The sequence below is a fragment of the Anser cygnoides genome, chromosome 1 (genome assembly GCF_040182565.1).
Source record: "Anser cygnoides isolate HZ-2024a breed goose chromosome 1, Taihu_goose_T2T_genome, whole genome shotgun sequence".
Lineage (NCBI taxonomy): Eukaryota > Metazoa > Chordata > Aves > Anseriformes > Anatidae > Anser > Anser cygnoides.
Window position 1 is genome coordinate 64,184,469 of NC_089873.1, and position 24,647 is coordinate 64,209,115.

At 37.3% G+C, this 24,647-nt stretch overlaps 1 protein-coding gene across 12 annotated transcripts in view; it reads right to left on the bottom strand.

The window, feature by feature from the left end:
• Positions 1-1,538: 1,538 nt before the first annotated feature.
• The window catches only part of BICD1 (BICD cargo adaptor 1), a 177,139-nt gene continuing 154,030 nt past the window's right edge, over positions 1,539-24,647 (bottom strand). For 5 of the 12 annotated variants that reach the window (XM_013173046.3, XM_013173053.3, XM_013173047.3 and 2 more), the window contains one exon: positions 1,539-4,997. In XM_013173046.3, coding sequence (XP_013028500.3) covers positions 4,765-4,997 — 233 coding nt within the window. In that variant the 3' untranslated portion in view covers positions 1,539-4,764. Of the gene's footprint in view, positions 4,998-11,149; positions 11,236-24,647 lie in introns of all 12 variants that reach the window. The other 7 variants (XM_013173048.3, XM_013173049.3, XM_013173055.3 and 4 more) reach the window with 4 other exon arrangements.

A 24,647-nucleotide genomic window follows, 5' to 3' on the forward strand; every position in this document is an offset into this window, starting at 1 on the left:
TACATGATGTTAAGAATCTCATGCACGCATTTTATGTTGCATATTTAGATGTATTTATGCCTGAAGGCAAAAGGCAATTGCTTTTTTGTTTCTTTCCACAGGATGTTTAACTATACTAGAAAAGAAAAGAAAAGAAAAGAAAAGAAAAGAAAAGAAAAGAAAAGAAAAGAAAAGAAAAGAAAAGAAAAGAAAAGAAAAGAAAAGAAAAGAAAAGAAAAGAAAAGAAAAGAAAAGAAAAGAAAAGAAAAGAAAAGAAAAGAAAAGAAAAGAAAAGAAAAGAAAAGAAAAGAAAAGAAAAGAAAAGAAAAGAAAAGAAAAGAAAAAAGAAAAGAAAAGAAAAGAAAAGAAAAGAAAAGAAAAGAAAAGAAAAGAAAAGAAAAGAAAGAAAGAAAGAAAGAAAGAAAGAAAGAAAGAAAGAAAAGAAAAGAAAAGAAAAGAAAAGAAAAGAAAAGAAAAGAAAAGAAAAGAAAAGAAAAGAAAAGAAAAGAAAAGAAAAGAAAAGAAAAGAAAAGAAAAGAAAAGAAAAGAAAAGAAAAGAAAAGAAAAGAAAAGAAAAGAAAAGAAAAGAAAAGAAAAGAAAAGAAAAGAAAAGAAAAGAAAAGGAAAAGAAAAGAAAAGAAAGAAAAGAAACCTTAATGGTTAAAAATTGTCTGAATACTGTTTATCCCTTTCATACTCACTGCACACACAGCAAGCAAAGGAAAACTGAGGAAAAGTGATGACTGGAATTTTTAAAGAGGTAACTATAGCAATTATCATTACTTCCAAGGTAAAACATCAGTGTCTGCCATTTTCAAACATAGATTTCCTAAGTAGAGAGAAATTTACAATAACCTATGTGGATGTACATCTTCCATCAGAGAAAGGAAACAGCCCTCAGAAGGGTTGATGCAATCTATACCTGATGGTGATGATGAATCCAGCTATAGCGGAACTGGCAGCGCAAATCTTGACACTAGCATGGCACGCTGAGCAATAAGGTTGGTATCAAAGTAAGGGCCCAGGCTCCTGGGCATTGTTCCCAGCCTCATGAGGACTGGTCCATATTTTACAAACAGCTGTACTTCAGTATTTGCAACCTAACTAGCACAAGCAGCTTTTGTAGGTGAGGTCACATTGCATAAGTGAGGTTATATTTTGTAACGTAATCCTTCGGTTAACACTTTAATATGGTAAATGGCTTAAACAAGTTATCAAGTTACCAATCTTTTAAAATCAAAAGTAAACTGAAGGTCATCTTGGCATTAAAATTTGCAGCATTACATTAGTTATAGTTCACTCTATGAGCCCTACTGTATAGCTATGGTTACATTAATTTACCATGAAAAATGTGGATGGAGCAAGCACAGAGGTGCCAACCTGTCAATCAGAAAGAATATCACTATCGCCTCCACATAGAAGGCAGAAACATCCATATGATTAGCATGAGAAATGATAATATTCCCTCTTTCTGTAAAAGCTTCTATTAACCTTCTGATAGAAAATATATTTTCCTTACTATTATATGTTACATCTTTTGTTCCCCTTATATTTCAATCTTTTTTTCTTTTTTTTTCTTTTTTTTTTTTTAATTTCCACACATTTCCTATAACTGGATTTCCAGACTTTTATCATTTCACTGAACAAACAATATTTTTTAACACTGCATTGGAAAATAAAAGCCAAAACAGAATGCTGCAGAAATAAAAAGGCTATTCTAAAACCAAGGAAATTTCAAGGCCATCACAGAGAACAAAAACTACATTTCAGATACGAAAGTCAGAGCAGGATTTGAATTGCTTCCTTCCTGCTTAGGACACATTTCAGCAGTTCTGCGTATACTCAACCATTAGGCAATATATATATCCTTTCCTTCTTAATCTTTAAAAACCAGCATAGATAACACCACACCATAAATTAATTTTAAATGGACAGAGTATAATATTTTGCAACTCAAAAAGAAAGAAACAAACAAACGAAAAAACCCTTTTGTGTCTGGTTTTGTCTATGTAAATATTTCCTACAAAATATCTCACAAAGTTGCATGCTACCAATCACTATATAACAAAGAAGAGTTTATCATCTCAAGTTCAAGATATGTATTTTATTTTGTACTGGTTAACTGACAAAAGTTGTCCTGGGGACCTACACAGTTTTATAACTTACAATGCAATAACTACAGCCATTTGTACATTTAAGTTGGTTTGTTTCTAGTTCTCTTAAATTTCCAACATTTACTTGTTTTATTACATATTAAAAATGCAAATTGAAAACTTAGAAATGAAGAATTTAAAGCTTAAGGGAATAAAAAATTTAATAAACCCACTTATTTCTATAAAACAGGACCACAATTTCTATGCCATTAAATGGTGTTTTGTAACTCTCGATCCACATCGACATACCAGTACGTTGCAGTTTCCCAAAGTTGCTCTGCAAATTACAATCGGAAACAAATACGTTACTAAACAAATGTTCCACTATATCATTTTTTCATAAATTCATATCTATATAGAAAGGAAATGTATTTCACTGAATTTCTGTTTAACTAAAATTCAGGGCAAATGTTTGCTTTGGATATGAAAATAGGAAAAACTATTCCAAGTACAGCCTGTGGTAACTCTGTTCAATGTGCAATGCAAATTCTTTTTTTGTTTAACAATATACAGAGCTGTCTTTGTTGGACATAGACATTGCCACTATTTTGCAAGGTAACTATACCAGTCTGGCAATGTCAGGAATTGTGAGGTGCTCTTGGAAGGCAACATTTGCCTCAGACAATTTTTTATTTTTATTTTTTATTTTTAATAAAAATCAAAATAGCAGCTAATCTCCATGTCAAACTATGATAGAGCTGAACAAGTTTTACTTGACTTTTGTATGACAAGACAACACATCAGTTAAGTACGATACTAAATAGTTATGTAAATGTATACAAGAAGAACCATGTGAACTGCATGGAAACCTAAGCAGAAACACTGGTGAGTATTGTCTGTTTGTTCTGATTAGAATTTGATATCAGTCTGTTCCTATTTTCCCCACCTTTGACACTGAATGTTTTGTTACAATAGCTCAGCTGCTTTGCCAAGGCTGTATGACATACACAGTTGATTACACAGAATATTTCTATTTACAGCACCTTCATTACTGGTACCATGGAAATAATGATTGTTAGGCACACTGATTGGTCACTGATTCTTTCCTCTGCTGATGTTTTGTGTATCATAACATTTGGTAAGCACTGTTACTAACAGAAGACTGAGTTCATTTTCTCAGATTCAGGCAGAATATAAAAGAATTATTCCAACCATATCTGCAGCATTTTTTTCCAGCTGCTCTGTACCTAAGGCTGTACTGTGTTTCTCTCTTGTAGATCACACTCATGCTGCAGGGAAGGAATAAAGATGTGGAAATATCTAAGCCTTTCTTCCGTAAATAAATTAAGGCCACCTGACCGAGCAAGGAGTCTGCTAGTTACCAACAAATAGGCAGCGCTGAGGACTTCTTCTAGCTGATGGCCGATCAGGAAGCCCACATATGCTGAACACCTTACACAGCCGCTTGCCTTGCTGTCAGGTATTGTGCAAAATAAATTCTGCTATCCTTGGTTTTGTTCTGAAACTTGTTATTTAAAAACAAACAAATAAACAAAACAAAATGATTTACTCAGCTTTTACAGGAAAGAATCTTTAACTAGGAGCACTGTGCACTGTTGCGATAGAGTCTGCGTAGCGTAGATCACCTGAGTATTTGTCATAAACTGACATTAGCTAAGGTTCTGTATCTGTTGATTTTTGGCAAGGAAAAAATGCACTACAGTAAAGTCCTGCTAACTTTGATCCACCATTAACCCTACCTGCAGCAGTTATTTCACCACAAAATACTTCACTTGAAGTGCCTACAACTTGGCTTTTCATACTAGCCTTTCATGGTAAGGCCTCAAGCTAGTATCCTGAATATGGGAGCAAGAGGAAAGAATGTTTTTAATTAGCACACAACATTTTACTTGTTTTAGATTTTTTTTTCTCAGATACCAAATAGAAAGCAGCCCAAAAAAACAGCACCAATTCATCTACTTGTCTGAAATGCAAAAATATAATCACAATGCAAGCAAACAACTGAAAACAAATCAATACATCATCCTTTCATCTCCTTCTTAGGCTTAATAATTATCTTTCTGTGAAGAGCTAGAACAAAACCAGAAGCTAGTGAAATAGGAATTAAAAAAACAAGTGCATAAACAATATCAGTGCAGCAGCAAAATATACAGTCATTGTTAACATTTCAATTCCACCCATTGCCAGCATTTTTGTGCAAAAAGAATTGGCCATATGCTGGCCAATGCAACAAGCCTCTTTTTAATATTAACACAGTCATTCTTCGCTTAAGCTATTTCTCCTTGTTTTTTAAAAAATAAAATGAATTAAATATAATTCTCACAAAAAAAAAAGACTATTTTATAAACACAAAATCATGGTGCAAATAAAGTAAGAAATAAATATCACACCCTTAATGACAAAAGGAAGTTTGAACTGGTTCCTATGGCCGAACTTAGAGGTTGTGAGGGTAGGATTTTAGTAACTTTTTATTTTTTTTTTAAATATTGGCTTAAGTCTCTCATTGTATCAGAGGTAAAGCCAAGCAGCTGGGAGGAATAACTTTGTTGAGATATTAAATTTCACTATACTTTAGTTGTGATAGCAAAGTTTGAATACAATCAGAGGAACCATAAAAAGTCTTCTTGGTAGGTTGGGCTCTGTGCTTTGTGTTCTTCTTCTCAACCTTCCCTCAGTTGCCAGAGCTGTGGATATGAATCCAGACTTGTCGATGCAGCAACAAGGCGGGATTGTCTACCTGCTTGTTGGGAACAACCCAAATCTTTGTTGCATGAACTCCACTCTGTTTGGATTTTCTCTTACGTTGCATATGAAGATTAGGGATAAGGAGGAGGCTTAGAGAGACAGTTGAGAGGGGCACATTGAGAGCTGGAATGTGGCTGCTCTTCTGGAAGAGCACTAGGACTGAAAATTAAAAAGAAAAGAGAAGAAGCATTTAAAATACATGGCAAACATTTTACATGCATGTAAATTGCACAACGCTGGAAACAAATTCTAAAAGGTGATAAAACTGCATCTTTAAATCTGTATCCTCAAATATACAGTATAAATAAAATCCTCAGCGCGCACACACTCGTTGGCACCTGGATTTACACATGAAATGCCATTGATGGCCTGCCTGCCAGTTTCTGTATGCAATTGTTGTTTGCATGCTATGATGAAAAATGCTCTTTGGAAAAATAAATGCATTTGTGAAATGGGAGAACAAATTTGAAGGGCGATATACAGGTGCCATCTTTATGTGAGCATTAAGAATTGTATGTATACAACTGCTTAATTGCTCTAAATGAAGAAAAGTGCTAATCTGGAAATCAGGTTTCAGCACTTCATGAAAACAAGGTCTCTTACTGAATGCAACCTACTAACTAGTACATTCAAACAAATACAGTGTAACCTTCCTCATCAGGCTACAAACATTATGTATTTTGTAATCAACACTTCCAAAGAGTTTTTGTTTTACATTTTTGAATCCTCTTCAATTCTTTTTGTTGTTGTTGTTATTTGACTATTTTTCATGAACAACTGTTCTGATGACAGCATTCACCTGTCAAGCCTCTACGTGTGCATTTAGAGCGTACCCTGTAATGTATTGCAGAGGGATCTGAACTAGCTTTCAGTAAACGTGGTGTGGTTGGAGTAGCAGTCTAGCAGTGGCAGCACAAAGATAAGGGGCAGCTAACGGGAACATACCCCACTTCTTGGTGCAGAGTTCCAGGATGCTCCTGCTAGAAAGCTTCAGATATGCAGGCTCAGCTTAATTCAGCCATCTACACTACACAGCAGCAGGCAATGCGGACACAGCTCAACTGAGTCCCATATCATTCTTCAGCCTTGGCCTGTGAGGATGAACTTCAGCTCATCCAGCTGATGTCAAACTAAGTGTCAGCCATTAAACATTCAAGGAAAGCACATGGCAAAACAAGATTCCAAAACGGAATACAAATAAATGGAATTCATTAAAAAAAAATGTCCAGGAAGAATTTTTACTTAATGCTTCTTTAAGTTATTCCAAGCTCAACAGCATGATGTATGATGAATCACAATCATTCACAGCCCTTTCTTCAAGAAAATTTGCCTTTTCCATTTTCCTTCTTTAGAAACCGTGCTGTTACACATTATCTCTACAGTACAGACTATTGAGTGCTGGCTGAAGGAATGCAATTAGTCTATTGTTGGAAATGAATCAATTTGAAATGCCAGAGGTATTTGAAAATCTGCCATTGGAAATACCAGCAGTACTGAAAGCGTCTATTTCCACATATAGCATCTACTTCAGGAAACAAAGAATGGCATTGCACTTTCTTGAAGACAGAAACAAGTGTGTATCATCACCATTAAGAAAGGTGATGACAATGTCTGTTTTCAAATCAGGGGAGCCAAGAAGATTATGGCCAAAAATCCGTAAATATTGCAATTCAGCAGGAGCTGGAGTCCTTGCATTGCTGGGCTTATTTGAAGATCATGGACTTGCATGTCTTCGGTTAAACTCTGTGTCACATTTATGTTCCTGAAGATGAGTTACCTGATTTGCAAAATGGCTGGTGAGAGCAGGTTATAGGAGCTTAGGACCTCACTGGCTTCATTTTGCACTTGGCTGTCTGAGTAGGTCAGTCCCAAAGTGTTTACTGTTTTTTAGGACTATGACTCCTCAGTTTATATATAGTCTAACATTACCCACCTAGGCATAAACATTTCATCCAAAATATTTTCTTGAAGCTTAGTAGTAGGACTTGTTTAATCAAAAACTCTGAAAGGACTCAAACCTAAGTATTTCTTTCCACGGCTGTAATCATCCTTTTGTTCTGTCATATTCTGCAACATATAAATGCAGATAGAGAACCTAAAGAGGGATCTGAGTGAGATCTTTACCTACTCCTCTCAAATGAACCTGTGTCAGGAGTGACTGAAGATGGACTCAAAAGCTCTGCATTTAATCCAGAACTTATGAAGAGTCAGCTCCAGGCTTCAGCACCTCCTAAGTTTTCAAGATAATCTTACTAGAAGCTCTACTCTTCTTAAAGCCAGACTTTCAGAGAAATTAAAGTGAATTGAAACTTTAATGTGACATCTGGGGAACATGAACAACAAGGTGGTCATGTTAGCCTACAAAGATTGCCTGGCTCTCCTCCCTTGCTGCCCCATTGCTTTTTTACAGAGGACTTCTGTAATTGTCAGAAAGGAACTGAAACTATTTTCCTTGCTCATAAGCAGAGATCCAGAGATCTTTTGGGGGTTCCTTCCCAGCTTTAAATATAAACAACACACATGTCCATGCTTCAAGGCAGAGGACCGGTAAGGAAACGGCCACAGTTAGTACTAATTATGTAGAGGAATGGCCTGAAACAGGACCTCTTTGAGACACATTGGATTCTCCTCTATACAGATATGTGCAGCTTCATTAATGTACTGCCATCACTTTTACTACAAAATCATCCCTGACTGCAAATACTGTAACACAAACAATTCCAGAATATGCTCAGGTTAGGAAGCACTGGGCTTAGAATTACTTTTTTTTCCTCTTCACAGTAATTCTGTATTACTTCTCACTTTCAAATACAAGCACATTTCTATGCACAGAAGAAATATAAAACTTTGTCTCACCATTCCCTTTTCAACCAATAATAAATATTAGGGGCATTGGGAAGAGAAAAAAGATTACAAGGTTATCAGTACAAGTACCTTTGCAGCAACACATATACACCCACCACTTACAGGCCTAGTAGGTTTGAATCTTATCCTAACACTCTACTGTTACACCATTCTCCCTTTAGAAAAACAGTACATCCAGCTCAGTAATGCAGATTACTGTAGCAGTGTCTGAACAAAAATTACATCATCCATCAGGCAGAATCAGCAAGTGACACATGGCATGCAGTGTGCTTTTTATGGCAGTATAGGTGATCGTGGTAGCAGGTCCTGGAGCTGAGCTATCGGGCATATTGACAGTCACAGGCAGTAGAGGCTGGCAGGTGATATTAAGGACACGAAGCAAGAGAAAGCCATGGAAGAACCTGAAGCTGTTGAGTTTTAACTGGGAATAAGTAAGAATATTGTTACATTCTGCCCATGGAATATGTGCTGCTCTTAAAATACTTAGTTTTAATGCATTATTGTAAACCTCTCTTTAAAGGCTGGTATCATTTGGAAATATATCCATTCAGTTGATGAATGAGGTCTCTGTCATTTTTTTGTTTCACTCTTATTGCCTATTTCTAAGCAGCTCTTCTCCCCCACCACAGCACTCAAAATGCTAATCATATATTTCTAGGATCAATCGGAAAATATCATGCAAAGCCCCTTGGTGTTAGTACGTACTCTGTTCTTTCTTAAAGATGTCATTTGCATGCAGTATTATATGGCATAGATTGTAATTGTAACAAATCAGCAATGGAAAATACAAACAGACCGGTGATATTTTCAGAATTGAACCATTTTGCATGCATTTTACCTTATTTTTATCTTATTTCCTTAACATTTAATGTTATTTTTAGTTTATTTCATATTTTATACAAAATCAAAGCATTATTTCTTATAAAATAATTAATATTGCTTTCATTTCAGTGTTACGGGGGGTTTGTTCTGTTTTATTTCTTTTTTAGATAATTTGCGTCTAGCATTTGGCCCAAAGACAGACACATTCTTTTTAATATTGGTTGACAGTAATGTTTTGTTCTTGTCCAATATGAGACAGATTTTTACAGATGCTAGAAAGGGAGGAACATCATCCAGTAACTTTCAGTGTAGTCCTACATTTGGTTGTTTGCCCCACATTCCTGGACTGAAAAAATGAGGTGATGCATAGAAGGCAGTGTGAGATTTTCATGCATTGCTTCATCAGTTTTCTTGGAAAATCTCTAAAGAAAGTTCTCCCAGATTCTCCAGACCAGGTTCTAATAGAAGTATGCAAACATAAGCAAAAAGACAGACAAATGTATAGCTAAACACGTTGACTAGATGTATCTTGAAAATCTGTTCTTAGTTTTTTTTTCCAGTGTGGTTCACCAAAACCTTTACACTGGACCCAGTGCACTTTCATAGCGACTGTGAAAAACCCAGAGATACACAAGTCCCATTTAAAATTCAGTACAGATGCTTGATGAGGAAAAGCTCTCTATGTTTGATACCAAAGTTCAGACTGAATCTATTTGTGTTACGGTCAGGCACAAAAACTAGTTTGAACATGACTATACATACTGCAGGATGTGGAAAGCGCCCGTGTGAATTACAAGTCTTAACAAGCTATTGCTAGATCTCACGTGAAATGCCACTGAGATGTCACATCACTGCGAGAGTAATGTTAGTGACTTAAAAACAAGCATACCTCTCTCTTAAAATGTGTGACTTTAGGGCTGGGCACAGCTTTAATCTTCCTCATATGGTATCGTCACACGATTGAAAGCAGCTCTGCCACACCAGGAGGGACTATCACAAGAGGAAGAAGGATATTACAAGCTCCTGTCTTCCTCCTCTCCTGGATTTAGAAAATCTGAACCAGTAAGTTTAAATTTTTTTTTAAAGGTTCTTAAAAAGCCTTTTTTTTTTTTTTTTACTCCAAACTTCAATTACTTTATATGAAGTAATCGACAAACATCATGCTGACTTTATTAAATCTGTTGTTACGCTTCACTGCTTTATGAGGCTATGCAGCTATGTGGCTGAGACAAGCAAGGCATCAGTGTTAATATACCAAAAAGAGTGGGGTGTTTTCGCTTACTGGAAGAGTAACAATCTAGTGGTAAAAAATGACAGTCATCTGAAGGTCAATAGTTCAGCTAAGTGTATAGGTGTGTGTTCTTTGTAGGATGACTGATCTGAATTTTTAAAAATGTTGATCATACAAATAAAAAAATTTAACCTTTTAAATATTATTTCTTCCTGTATGCCATGGTTTTGGTTTGGAAACCTGCCAAGAAAGGTTTCTTCATCCAGTTCTGGTTGTGACTAATGAGATCTTTCTAAGTGAGGAAGCGTTCAGGGACAAGCCATAAATCCCTGAGACTTGCCTTTGGAACATCCCCTTCTCTGCTGGTTTGTCTGCAGAACAAGGCCACGCTTGCAAACAAACATAGGGCAGAGGTAGATCAGGTAGGTCTTCGCTTCTGAGAAGGATATATAAAATTGCAGGAACAATTGTTTGTTAGCATTTAGAGGGGGAACAACAGAGAAGCACAGATGAAAAGGCTGTTCCAAGGCCACTGAAGGACTCCCCGTGACCTGGCAGAACACGCACAGCAGTGCCTGATGTGCAGCCTGAAAGCAGTACTGCACCCCTTCCCCAGCCTGTGTTATGGCAGACTTCCACACATGTGGAGTTTAGCACTCTGTGGGAAACAGCTTCATACATAATAAGGCTGTAGATCAGCTGGTTCTCTATAGATCAAGGTAAGGTCTAAAAATAACATAACCTGTTTCAAATTGCAGAATATAGTCAGAAGTGACTATATGCACAGAATATACTGTGAACTGCTAAAGATACTGTCATCTCTTTTTTCTTAGGTTGGTTATTATGCCTTGATTAACTCAACCACCTCAGAAGCATGATTTGGCCTTTGCACTACCTACGAGCACGGACACAAGAGATTACTTTTAACAAGATTAGGAACTGACTACGGTGAGACTGAGTTTCCAGGTTAGGGAGAGCTGAGAAGTGCCTGCTAAAAATCTCACAAGTGCCTTTAAAATACAACCTTACAGAAAGAGAAGTCTGTGTATAACTCTATAATCAAAAGCCCCCCTTTAAGTAAATATATCTAGCAAAAAAAAAAGTGAAATCATTACTGTTTTGGCATCATTGAGGAACTGTCTGCATAAAAAGACCAAATGAGGACTGCAAGATTCAATTTTGCATTCTTTTCCATGTTTTTACATGGATATAAGTGCTCAGATCCTGTGGTTCTTGTTTGTATTGACCCTGCAGAAACCATCACTGTTCCTCCAGTTGGTACGTTTGCTGTTAGAGAAGAATCATAGCAAAGAGGCTTTGTTCAAGGAAAACAAGGGGAGTTGCAGACATACATGCAGCTATGTGCAAAGAGAAAAGAGTTTGTTAAGTTTACCTGACAGTCTGGCAATCTGGCCCCCTGGCTAGTTGTGAGCCGTGTGGCGGTATGGAGGCAGCAGGCTGCTGACAATCTACAAGAAACTGATAAATTAGACATATATACAGAAAGATTACAGAGCAAGGGGTTAGTAACAGCAGTACACAGGCTGTGCATCTGATGCGGAAGATTTAGTGAGGAATGTTTGCTCAGTTCCTTATCTGACAGAAACACCTTTTTCCTGATAGTAGTAACATTACTTCTCGCCTTTTTTTTTCTGTTCAGAAGAAGTAGAGAAGACATTTTCATTTGCCCTCCCTTAACACTGGGAAATTTTTGTTTAAACAGATAGCCTAACGGGCTGTGTTCAGAATCTGGGTTTAAACCTTGTACTCATTGTTCTTCTGTAGGTGATGAAGCTGTTTTGCTTACATCTAATATAAAAAGTGTCAATAAAGCTACTCAAAATTTCTCCAGAGAACTTATATCCATAAAAGAGATGCCATCTCATTATGGTATTGGAGAAAATGTTTGCAAGAAAGTCTTCACAACTTCTAAATGGTGCTTGTGAGAATTATTATTTTTTTAGAGAAAAGAAGAGGGGAATTGTTACATTAGATTTTCTCTATTACATTTAGATTATTTTATCAATTTTCTGTCAAAGCATTTTCCACATAAATTACTTGCAAAGCTGTACTCTAGTTCTTATTAAATAACAACACAACCAAATAATCCTTTGAAGGATGAAAATAGCTTTAAACTCCATAATATTTGGAGGAGTTAAGAAAAGTAGCCAAACAAGACATAACCCTGCTTTGCAGCTCACTAGTTTCCACCAAAATTTACATATCTCAGGATGAGCTAGTTTTCCCCACATTAGTCTGGCCACAGCCTGCATGACTCAGATTGTCAGAAAGCGCACTCATCAGGGTCCTTTTGAGCATTTAAAAATATGGGTGAAATTCAGACCAACTGGAGAACTACTGGAGATCACTTTTTGTCTCCAGCAGGGTTTGCAGATCTATCATTAGCTCTAGCTGCTTTTACTTGATTCTCAACCTAGAACTTTGGTGGTAAGGAGTTACCTAAAAATGAGATGACAAGATTTCATGTGATAGGAAAGAATTTGATTGATTGATTTTTTTTTCAAATGGCTGCTACTTAAACCTCAACATCAGTAATCTTTTCCCCTTAAAATATGGGTGGCTTCTGAAATTCAGAACTATTCTTTGTCTCAGTCAAGTGGAATAACCTGTCAGTAATTTCATATCAAGTCTTTAGATGATAACAGGTACAATGCAGAGCAACACTGCTTCCCAGCAACAATGAGCACCATGACATTTCATTTTTAAGACCAGAAAGCTTCTCCTTACTTCCTATGAAATTCTATGCTGACCTCCAGTGGGTGGAAGCAACGTACCCAAATCACTAGTTTCTTCTTGCTTCAGCTAGCAGGAGAGGATTTTGGACCTATTTTCAAGCTCACAGGTATCTACTTCAGAAATATATATGCATAGCTATATATGCTGGCACCATTGTGTCAGGAAGCAGAAATGGAACAAGAAAGGATAGTAGGCCATTCTCTCATATGCCAGGATGGTCACTGTGGTCCTGAGAGCAGAGGAGTACAAGAGTTTGCAACATACCTGAGCTACAAATAGAAGGGTCTGTCACTTCAGCACAAGGTTCAGATAAAAGTGGTGCCTGACAGACAGAGCAGGCTAACTGTAGAAGGGAAATGATGGTCAAAGAAAAAGTTAGTCTTATTCTAAACTAGTTTGCATAAGTCCAAAGCAAAGTTGTCTCTGACAGCTTAAAGGAGGTAGTCAGTGAGAAATGGAAGACAGCAGAATGCTATGTGATGAAAAGGTGTGGACAGATTTCACAAATGCAGAAGGAATTGTTCTGACAGGCTTTGCCAGGAACAATGCAAATACCTAATTTATGATCCTATACTAATATCTCAGACATCCTGCAAACATTTTATGAAGCCTCTTCGTCTGCTAGATTTGGCAGAGTGCATAAATAGAGAGCCAGATCCTGCAAGCATTATGCAACCTGGATAATAACTGTTTGACATGAGCAAACTCCCTAGACTTCACATGAGGCAGCAGCTCTACTTGGCACGAGCAGCACTCACAGAATCTGGCTCACCCCCAGTCACACCAGTATGAAACCTAGCGATCCGCATGAATTAAAATGGCTGAATTGCCCTCCTACACCCTCCAGGAGTGAAGTTTTTGAGGATTACACTAGGAAAGATTTAAGCAGAATGCATATGGATTACATCTATGCATTTCAAATTCAAAGGGGCTCATATCTACTTATGTCCAGATAGCTGTGCCAGAGCTAACTTTATTCCTTGTATGTTTAATCCTTTCAAATGTTTCAGAGCATTTGTAACCCAAATTCTTTAATGCCATGACAGTCATAAAATGACTTCTTGTTATGGTGGGTTGAAAGGTGAAAATGAGAAGACAGTATTTGGTCTTTCTGTTCTGCTATGGAGCTCCTGTCTGTATCAAGTAAAGGATTGCTTATTTCTGAAATGCCCTATTGAAGGTTAGAAGTTTCAAACGTCTTTACTGGCTTTGTGGTCAATGTCACATACCATAAAGACAGGGAAAGACAGGCATGTGGGCTTGTTATAAAATAGTAATAATAATAAATTACATTGTAGAGGCCTGTTCCCCTATTTTTCAAACCTGAGAGAGTGCCAGTCTAGCTACCAAGCAAAAGGACAGTTTGTCATTTGTGCAAAAGATACTTGGGGAACAGACATAGATTATATATGGTGTGTCCTCAGAATAGAGCACCAAAAAATGATAAAGTTATTAAATACAGACTATTTTATTTCTCTTATCTTTTCTACTTGCTGTGAGGAAATGAACTACTGAGGCAGGGTATGGGCTGGCTGATGTCCTAAGAACCCTTTTAAGATACTATGAACCTGTAATAAAGAAATGCAATTAAGTGACAGTTTCAGTCATAAACAGCAAAGAGGAGCTATTCTACGTGCACAAAAGTCATATGTCAATTTGCACTGAATTAAGCAGGACATGAAGCGAGTACTGAGTCCTACGGCAGTATCAGACAATGGTCACTGTAGCATCTTTTGGATCTTCAGAGGCTCAATTCCTACTGTAGATTAGGCCTGTTAAGATTTTCCAGTTCTTAACATTTCAGCCATTTGCTAGGAATGACAATGTGAAGGGCTCAGAGATTTTCTCTCACACATTAGTCACTGCTGATTTTCCTTTGGAATCTAATGCCCAGTCCTAATTGGGCTAATCAGCTCTTGATGTAAGAGCTTTAAAAATAACAAGCTTAGCGAAGCTACATCTGCTTATATGAGGACTGAATGTGCAACTATAAATTACTTGCTGAGAGCAAATCTCAGAAAAAAATATTTTCCTGTGCTTCCCTTTGGCTCAGCCACCAAAACAACACATTTTGCTCATGTCACAAGGTGTGCTCTGCCCTCCAGTCTATGAACTGGGTGACTCCAATCAACACAGGGCTGCTAAACTGGGTTATTAGTGTCTGAGAGGTGGGTTTGCCTGCTGTTGACATCAGCAATGTCCCCAGTGAAAATCCTATGTGCAAGCATTTTTAGTCCCACCTGTCCAAGACCAAGCAGACTGCAGTGGAACATTTCAGTACATTTTGACACTCAGTAAATTTGACAGCACTCTGTAGAGATCAGTAAGACCAAGAATAGTAAAAATCCCAAGCGTTGGGGATGCTATGAATGAGTAACTGATATATATTTTTACTTGTGCCTAGTTCAGTTAATCATCAGAGAAAATTTTCTTTTATCTGAAAGGATTAGACAGAGTCAAGCAACAAACCAAAGTGGTGTTTTTCCTTTGTTTGTTTGTTTAAAAACAATTAGTGTTACATATTTGGTATTTCTGATATGGAAAACATTGGGAAATCAGTTCTTAATGAAACGAAAAGCTCTCCAGAAATGCTTATGGAAAAATGTGAGACAGAGGCTTTTTTCAGTCTTTTAAAACAAACTTTTCTTAGTATCCCATTGACTACTCCATGATGACTGAAAGTCCTTTCATCCTAGCAAAATGTTTTAGAGCATCTATAGCAATTTCACTTTGTGTCATGCTACCCAGTATTAACTGAACTTGCTATGTAAAGTTTGAAGAATTTGATAACATGTCCATGAAGATGTTATTGACAATTTACTTGAAAACAGAAGCTGTCCCTATTTATATGGTAATTAATTATTTTCTTCTCTCAGATGTTAAATTAATAGGAAAGAAAGAACAGTTAATAAGACGAGTTAAAATTATTGGGCAAAGAACAAACCAGTAGTCTTCTGGTCATGCGGAGGCAGAAATATGTTGCACCACACTGCAAGTCCTAGAGACAATAAATCAATCATCTCTGCTCAAAGGTAGGGAACAAGGAGAACTTCAGAACTCAAATGACAAACATGATATGTCAAGAAGAACAGGGTAGAGGTTATTAAAACACATGTCCATCTTGCTGAGTTGAGGTTTGTAGAAATGCTTTCAAATTGTAATCTGAAAGGATGAGGCAAGTCCCAAAACTGTTTCTGTACAGAGGAAAAAAAAAATCCTTGTTTTGTGTATATATATATAATTTTTGTACTTTGTTAAAAAAAAAGTTCATGCTGTTATTTTACTTGTTGGTTTCACTTATCATTTATCTCTGTGTTTCTAATGGATGCCAAGAAAACTTTGACCTTCCTCAAGGCCAAGAGGAACTTTAAGTGGCAATGGTTATCGCAAAGAACAGCTGGTGAGAGGACAGCTGTGGTTCACTGTACAAAAAAGACATGAACAATGGTACAGGTCAAAGATCAGAAGTCTCTCTCCCTTCTCCTGCTTCCAGGGTCACTTTGGATCTGGAAATAACACAGTCAGTTTTGCCCTGTACATAGCCCCAGCTGGTAACCCTGTCAGCTATAAAATGGGTGCAGCTCTGCATTTCTGCAGGACGTTCCTAGAAGGAGAGGACTACAGTGAAGCCACCACACAGGCTCCATGCAGAGCCTGGCCAGCCTTATGAACCCTAGCCCTCTTAGAGCAGGATTGACTCGGGTCGTCCTGACCTCAGAGCAAAACCACCAGTGCGGGGCGGGGGGGTTGAGCCATGGTACAGAGCCGCCGCACAGCTCCATGACAGCCAGCCCTGTTCTGGCATCAGTAGCACTCAGGAAAGCTGATAAAACTTCACCAGAGGCAAATTAGCACTTACATAAACATTTGTCAGTACCCAAATCCTCTGGCTTTTCCCACCGATTTCTCTCTTTTCCCATTAAACTGAAAAATGGATTGTTGATTGCAGGTAGACAAGTATATCGACCAAGTAACAGTTTTGGTTCTACACCATGGTAAAGCAGACCAACAATGAATTTTTTATGTCAAGTCTTACAAATATCCAGGTAACTCATATCGTAAGCTTAATATTGAGAAAATTGGCATCTTAGATTATTGCTGGTTGGAGATGTTTTAACAACAAAAATAACGAAAGTATTCTTCCACAACTTATTTCTTAGTCTTCCCAATAACTATTTGAAGAATAAACCTTAAGAGATGTGAGCCTGCTGCTGAACTCCGATTTGCACACAGAGCGGAAGGCATCAACAATACCTGCACACAGAAGCAAGCTGCAGCATGCCAGCAGTAGGCTGCATCTAAAATCTTCAGCTCCTATCCCCTCTGCCTGTTCTTTTTCTTCCAAACGTGGCCCAGGAAGGTCCCACTGTTTCTACACTCCCAGGCTTCTGACATCTGCTCCTCCCTCCTCTTCTTTCCTGTTTACCTTCTGGATGAGGTCAGACAGAGTAAATGTAACTGAGAGCCTTCTGTTAGTTGCTTCTCGGGTGATTGAGCTTATTGGAACAGGTAGGGTATTTAACTGCTATTTTCTTATAACATCTAGAGAAGTGCTATCTGCCTTACCTGATTTCCACAATGCAACTCATGGAGCTTTACTAACAACTTTGCACGCTATCTGATAAATTCACATGGGCACACATATCTTAATAGATGGCTCCCCAGAACGTCAGGTTTCTTGGCTTTCATCTCTACAACAGTAACAATATACCTCCTCCCCGCCCCCCCCCCCCCCATTTCCTTATTTTGCATGACTTGACTTCTACTTTATTTTTAGACCTGAATTATCCCCAACATCAAGAGCTATTTCCCTATCAGTCCATGTGCTTCAGTAATAATGTGACTGCAACTATATGTTGAGCTATCAAAGCTATGTGCCAGCCTTGCCTTTTGCTGTAGCTCATATTAAGAATACTATTAAAAATTAAAGGAGAGGGGAGGGGGAAAATGAAAAGGAAATTTTTTTCTAGTCACTAACAAAATTAGTGAAATGCATTTTTTCTCCAAGGTTTGGGCAAAGAACATTAACAGACTTCTTGTCAGCTCTGTAGGTTTTTTCACACTTTTTATATCATGATGTATTTATGTGATTTTCTCAAGTGGTTTCTATGAATGCTTTAAATAATTCCTCATTAAATCTGTCAAGAAGCGAAATAATGGGTTAGTAAAACAGTAGAAATGGGGATGGGTAGAAGCTGAAAATATATATATATATATTAGGTTCCTTTCTTTTATATACAGTTCATAAAAAGCAGATTTGGAAAGGTCTGATGAGTCATGAAATACTTATTCACTAAAAGATGCACACATTTTAAACATTGCAAAAGAGGAAAAGGAAGGTCATAAAAATACAGAAATCGTCATACTTCTGTGTTGTCGATCACTCATCTTTCACGGAAACTTAAGTGTCATACATTTCAGATGGCCACAAATACATCCAGACAAAAAGTACTTGCACTATTTTATAGGTAAAGGGCCTGATCCAAAACTTGAAGTTAGTGGGAACAGTACCTTTAGTAGGCTTTGGAAGAAAGATAAAGTACAACTATAAGCTTTCATAGCCCTATAAATGCAGACAGGGAAATACTTACAATTAGGGATACTAGTCTTGATTAAAGAATTGCTGGTGAGCTTACTCCATACATCACAACATCTTAAGGAACTGCTCTATCAGAGAGCTAAAATATCAGCGTGTCTAATTTAAACAGATACTCACTTCTGCTTTGCCTATTTTATGAGATGAGAAGGACAATATTGAATATTCCTGTATATTTGATGGTAAAAAATCAGTAAGTCATGAAACCACATTAAACCTTGTCATAAAAGAAGATAAAGACAGATGACTTTTGTTACCAACATTTTCAAGAGACTTGAAGAGCTGTTTTAGTTAATTGACAACACTGGATTCCAAAGCCCAAAATTTTCATAGAAAGCAATATCTGGTAACACACCTTAAATATACGTGTCACCTGTGTACCTATTTTGTTAGAAGCAACCAAAACTCTAATAAACTTTTATCAAAGAACTTCAACAAATGATGTTAATATTTACTATTCCATCTAACAACGATACCATAACTTGGATACAGAGATAAAAATGTCAATAACCTTTTAATGAAAATAAACAACAGTAAGGCATGGGTTCACTGCAATCTTTTTTTTTTCTTTTTTTTTTTTTTTAACCTTTTAACAAACAGATTTGGGTTTCTATTAAAAATAGGTTTTATTTTGGAACTGCTTTCTTTACACAAGGAAAAATACAAATAAAAATTAAATGTTCATAGAACTGCAGTGAATTCATGCCATAATAGCTAAATTATATTGAAGTAGCTAAATTATATTGAACAGCATGAAATGTATGGCTTTGGTCTCATCTGTGATAACTGGAAAGCTAAGTATAAGAAAGCAAAAGCATAGAGCAATAAGGTCCTATTCACAGTGGCACCAAGAGGTAAAAGTACATTTAGCCAGCTGATTTCTTCATCAGTTACAGCCAACTAATGTCCTTGGCCAGGATACTGTTCTTCGAATTCAAAACGGCCTCCACAAGGACAATGTACCATGCTTGAAATAGCATAAACATGTAATGCCCATTAAGCTTAGTTAAATGAGCATTCAGATGCACGACATGGCCCCAAGAGCAAGAAGGTATATACATATATCTGTATATATGCACTAATAACACTCAGTAAACAATGAACAATTATATACACAGATATGGCATATTTACAAAACCCACAGAAAATAGAACAATGCAAAACAAAAAGTGAATATAGATAATAATGTCTGAATTATCTTTGTTGTGAAGAGCATCATGTTCAGTTAAAAACAAACAAAACAAATAAACCTAACTTTTAAAAACCCTGTTAAAATCACATCATATCTTTTTTTTCATGGAGAGCAGAGACACACTAGATCGATACCATAGGAGCCTTGCATTTGCCAGTAGCCTGCCTGATTATACAAGCTCAGAGACAACTTGCTCAGAAGTGAAAAAATGTGGAAAACTGTTCATGGGATGACCTATGCAATCATGAAGATCTACAAGACACCCTCCTAACAAAATTCAGGTATCATCTGATAATGTTCCTCAACGAACTTCTTCCACAATAATTTTCAAAATAAGCTATGCTTTCCTCAGTGTTCAGATTTCTAACAGCCCTGCTGTTTCAAAAGTGAAAGAAGTGCATAAAAAAAGCAAAGTTTGGGTACTAAAGTAGTGCTTACAGTAGCAAGGTTCAGAAATCTGTAAAGAGCTTTGTGACTCTGGAATTAAATTCAAAAGCAAAGCTAGAACAATACTTTTTGCAAAATATTCCTAAACAAATAAATAATGTGCAGAGCTACAGACCTTGAACTTATGACCTAATCACCACACAATGAAAGAAGACAAATTCACTATCAAAAACATATTCTCCCTACCTTTCCAGTGCTGTGAGGTGCATGGGTCATCTCTGTGGAGAGCCTCCACTGTGGAGGGTAGCATCAACTTGAATCTCCTTCAACCATTTGCCCAATCCCTTCATCCAAAAGGGGAGGATAAAACCAGCTTCATTTCCTACCAGGAGTTTCTATTTATAATATTCCCATTGAATGTGCTTTCCATATCTTTGCATTGCCTAAACAATGTGAAGAAGCCAGGACAGAATCCAAGAATCTTGTCCCATATGATAACTTCCACAACATTATTTTAAGAAAAACCCACGAGAAGGAACATAAGCTTTTGGTTTCACAGACAGTAACATCCCACAGAATATTTCTGAAAAATAATTTTCTAAACATTGCATCTTGAAAAAGCTCAAAGTCCAGAGTGAGGAAATGGGAATAGCAGCAGAGGGTATTGCTCAACCTTTCTGTCTGAAGAGTTTATCCAACACCTCATATCTCATACCAAAAGCCTTTCCTCCCTGTAATGACCACCCTACTCAACAGACTCCCTGTTCTTGTAGTCTTACGACAGCAGACTCTCTATCCTTGCAGTGTTAAGACTGTTTGTGCTATATCAAACACATCCATACATTCCCAGGTTTCCAACCTATTCTTCTCAGGTGAAAGCACTACAAGTGAAAAGGGTTGTTAACAAAGACAACTCAAGCAGTTCTCCTTGAGTCCCAGCTTAACTGGAAGACTTCTTAGGACTTTCATATTTGGGTGATTGAGTTTCTTTCATTTTTTTCTTGTATGCTTTAAGAAATAATTTCTACCTACAGTTGCTCTAACTTAGCTCTTAGAGACTCTATTAGCAACTCTCTATAGGAATTTCTTTCCAGTTAGAATTTTCATAAATTTAGATTTTTTTTGTAAGAATGCAAACCACCAACAACAAAAACTAGTTATTTGTTTCAAATTAATTATATTTGATTTGCATGTAAGCATAGAGCCACAGTAGAAATTAATCTTTGATGATTGCATATTAAGAGTATATATAAGTATTTATATACTCTTAATTGTGTATGATATGTGGCAAGCTTAGTGCTTGAGCAGTTGTGCTATTATACGATATTCCTTGTGCTGTCTGTATCTTCCATATTTGTCTCTTCTCAAGAGAAGTAAATGCCTTTCTGTAAATCAGCCTTGAAAGGCACATGAAAATCAAACAAACTTTCAGGTTTAATGTGCTTTCAGAAAAAGAACAACTCTCCAAAATCAACTGATTTTAACACTAACACTATTTGAAGTGTTTTTCTGTGTAGGATTTAAATACTGAAATTTGCCCTGTGGTAACTACAAATGAAAACAATATGGAAAAGAAGCATCTATCACAGTTTGTCTGGGGAACACCTCAATGAAGGGGAGACTCTCAGATTGATTGTGATTGACCCTTTAATCCCCCCTATTTAAGGGAGAATGCTGAAGGCATTAGTTACTCTTTGTTTCATGAGCCTGTCAGGAAACCTTTATCTTCAGATGCATCAGCAACACAAGGATCCTCATTTTAAACTAAAATTAGATAACTTTACATTCAACTTTGAGAATGTCCATGCTAAAATAATGGACAGAAAAAAGAACACTATCAGGGCACCGATAGCAGATTTTTTTCTGTCCTGTTCTTTCCTTGAAGAAGTCAAGAGAAGCACATTTCAGATTTGGGACTGTAGGATAGTAGGAGGCATCTAGCAACTTTGTTTTCAGGCCCTGTATATGAAAATTTGGAAGAATTTTGAATGTAACTTCAACTGAAAGGTCATTTCCAATACATTTTTACACCATCAAAAACGGTGTTAGGCCTTCTATATGCCCTGAATTCTTCATGTAATCATGAACATAGCCACATGCAAAAGAAGGCTGGAGTTTCTGTTGAGCAAATGCAATCTGGATCTGTCTATCAGAAGAATAAAGATTTTAAACTGTAAAAATACACGTTAATAACGGAAGGGAAGAAGCAGCACACAGCAAAGCTAAATGCGTGCTATTACCTAGGGGAAACAAAACATGATACTTTGGAAATGGACTGAGTGATATTTTTAGCCACAATGATTAGGAGCCATTAGTTCCTAAAGTCATACTGCCACAGCTTGATGTCAGTGGGACACACGAGCTGATTTAAAGTTGAGGGCAGTAAAGTGGAAGCCAAGAAAGAAATGATCATCTCTTTCCTGAGAAATCTTTACTTCAGTTGGTCTTCACTACTGAGTCTTCATGCCAGGGTCTTCCTCTGAAAAAGGCAGAAAAAGTAATCCCAGCTTTCTGCAGAGGGAGCCAGTAGCAGTGAAAGCTGGGGACAGAGCATGGTGGGGCGGCCTCTTCTAAGCACCAAGTCCAGAAGAAAGTGCAAGAAGACAGGCACGGCCTGCCTACTGCAGGAGGAACATACGACAGAGGAGCCTGCCCAGTTTCTCTACCAACTTCAGTTCTTCTGGCTCTTGGTCTCCATCAAATGCATTCCCAGCTACAGCCTCCCAGCCCCTATGGCAGTGGGAGCTAATGGAAGAATAGGGAAGCTCACACATCACGTGGGTGAAATCTTCATATAAAGGAAACCTTTCATGACTTTAAAAAAATGAAAAAATAAAAATTAAGTTAGGCCTGAATCATTTCTCATTTTTCACTTGTGAGGACATAGCCTCAAATCAAGCTGTATTCTGCTCTGTAGTGTTTGAGTTTGGATGTTGCTCTTCTGCAATCTCTGTGATGAAGAAGCAGGTAGGGGTTGCTACACTGCTTGCTCACTTGCTTTACTGCACAGATCGTTTGGGAAAAGAATCTCTTTCTGATACGAGGCAGACGTTTTAAACATTCCCTCTGCAAGCAGCAAAATAGCATCCTTCACAGTTGCTTGCCTTCAGGAAAAAGATAATGAGACAGATGGAAAAAAAACATCTTACTTATTCCTTTGTTCTGTTAACAATAATATATCTTCAAGAAATTGGTAAGACCAATGCTGATTCTCGACCTGATTCTGACATTAACCCTGCTGATAACAGAATCAATGTGCTGAAAAAAAAAAAATCACTGGTTTGAACACATCAGGCTCACAGAAATCAGTAGTACTGTCTCAAGCCTTTATACTATGAATATTAGAGATGGTGGCAGGTGAGACTCCAGATAAACATTATTTTCTGGACAACTCTATTTTTTCAGGCTGCTTTATCCCTTGGTCTCTGTTATTACAAAAAGTCAGAGACTGTGTCAGTGTCAATCTGCAGTTTGTGAACCTGTGATGCTCTGTGAGGTATCAGATGCTGGTCTATGAAAATGGTGACAAATATATAGTGCATGAAGACAGTCAGAACCCAGAGTTCCATATTAAAAAATCACATATTTTATGGTTAGTACTAACAATTTTGCAAAACAGTAAATTTGTCTCGTCTGTTGAGCACTCTTCTTTTTAAATCATTACTCCTTCCGACCATCAACATGCAAATACAATACAGAGATCACAGGTCTTCAAACAAAGATCATCAAGTCCTTGAATTAAGGATTCTTAATGATTCTCCTTGGCCTCACAGTCTATTGTAAATTGTAAATTAAAAGTACAATTACAATTAGAAGTCTTGTAAATTCTAAGACAGAAGATTTGTCATTTTGGGGTCTACTTCCTTTCATTTTCTTGCAATTCCAAAGAGGAGTGTTTGGTTATACAGGAAATTCAAAAACCACTTCTTTAAAGAGAGGTAAGTGTCCATCAGAAGTAAAACCATTCTTATTCTGTTGAAGGATGAAGAGGAAGGATCACAAGAGACACTGCCGGTGTTTAGGAAGCGGATTCCTGTCTATAGGGTAGAAAATGAGCACGTGGTCTTCCCTTTCTTATCACACTGCTGCCTTCTCCAAATCACAAAAATATTGACATAACTGCTCACACGAGCTTCTTCTGAAGTCAGGTGGGTATGCCTGCATATTTTGGAGTGTTGCCAACAGAACACAAAGGAGTTGTTAAAAGCTCAGTACCATTTATTTTATAAATTTTGAAGTCTTTACTTTTTTCACTCTGCCTTTTCCCCCTCTAGGAAACAGCTCTTCAGTTTATTTACTTCAACAAGAGAAGGTTTTGTTTAGACTCTGCAGTTTTACACTTGTCCTCTGTTACTTGCACGGCACTTCTCAAAGGTGGCTGTGATATTGCTGGCACTGAGATATAATGTACTGTATGGTATTGCTCAGCTTTCCAGAACAGATAGTTACTTTAGCAGAAAGCACATTATGGGCTTTAGCTTTTACATTTTCTACGTAGGCTTATTGTGTATAAGAAATTTCAAAACAAATGAACGAAAAAAAATTATCACCAGACAAGGGTGTGCACAAGGCTGGAAGTTCGGCATGGGCACAGAAGAAAAGTAACTATTATTTTGTCAGGAACAGAGAGATGTCACAACCTTTGAAATGACATTCAGTTCGCATTTCCTTTCTACATATCGTTCTAAGCAGATACTACAGCTTGGCAGAAAATGAAGAGCAAAAGCTTCCTGTGAAGATAAACTTAATGATTCAGTTTCTATAAACTAAACCTCCTGTGAGTTTAACACTACACCTTAGAAACACCTCTGCTGCCAGCAGGAGAGGGACTCTGCTTAGGCTCGCGCACATCGCCAGCCACTCCGTCATCAGTCCTCACCCATCTAACTCCTCTGTCCCGTTCAATTTGGGTCTTCTGTGGGGGCTACCAACACAACCACCAGACCAAGCACCACCTGG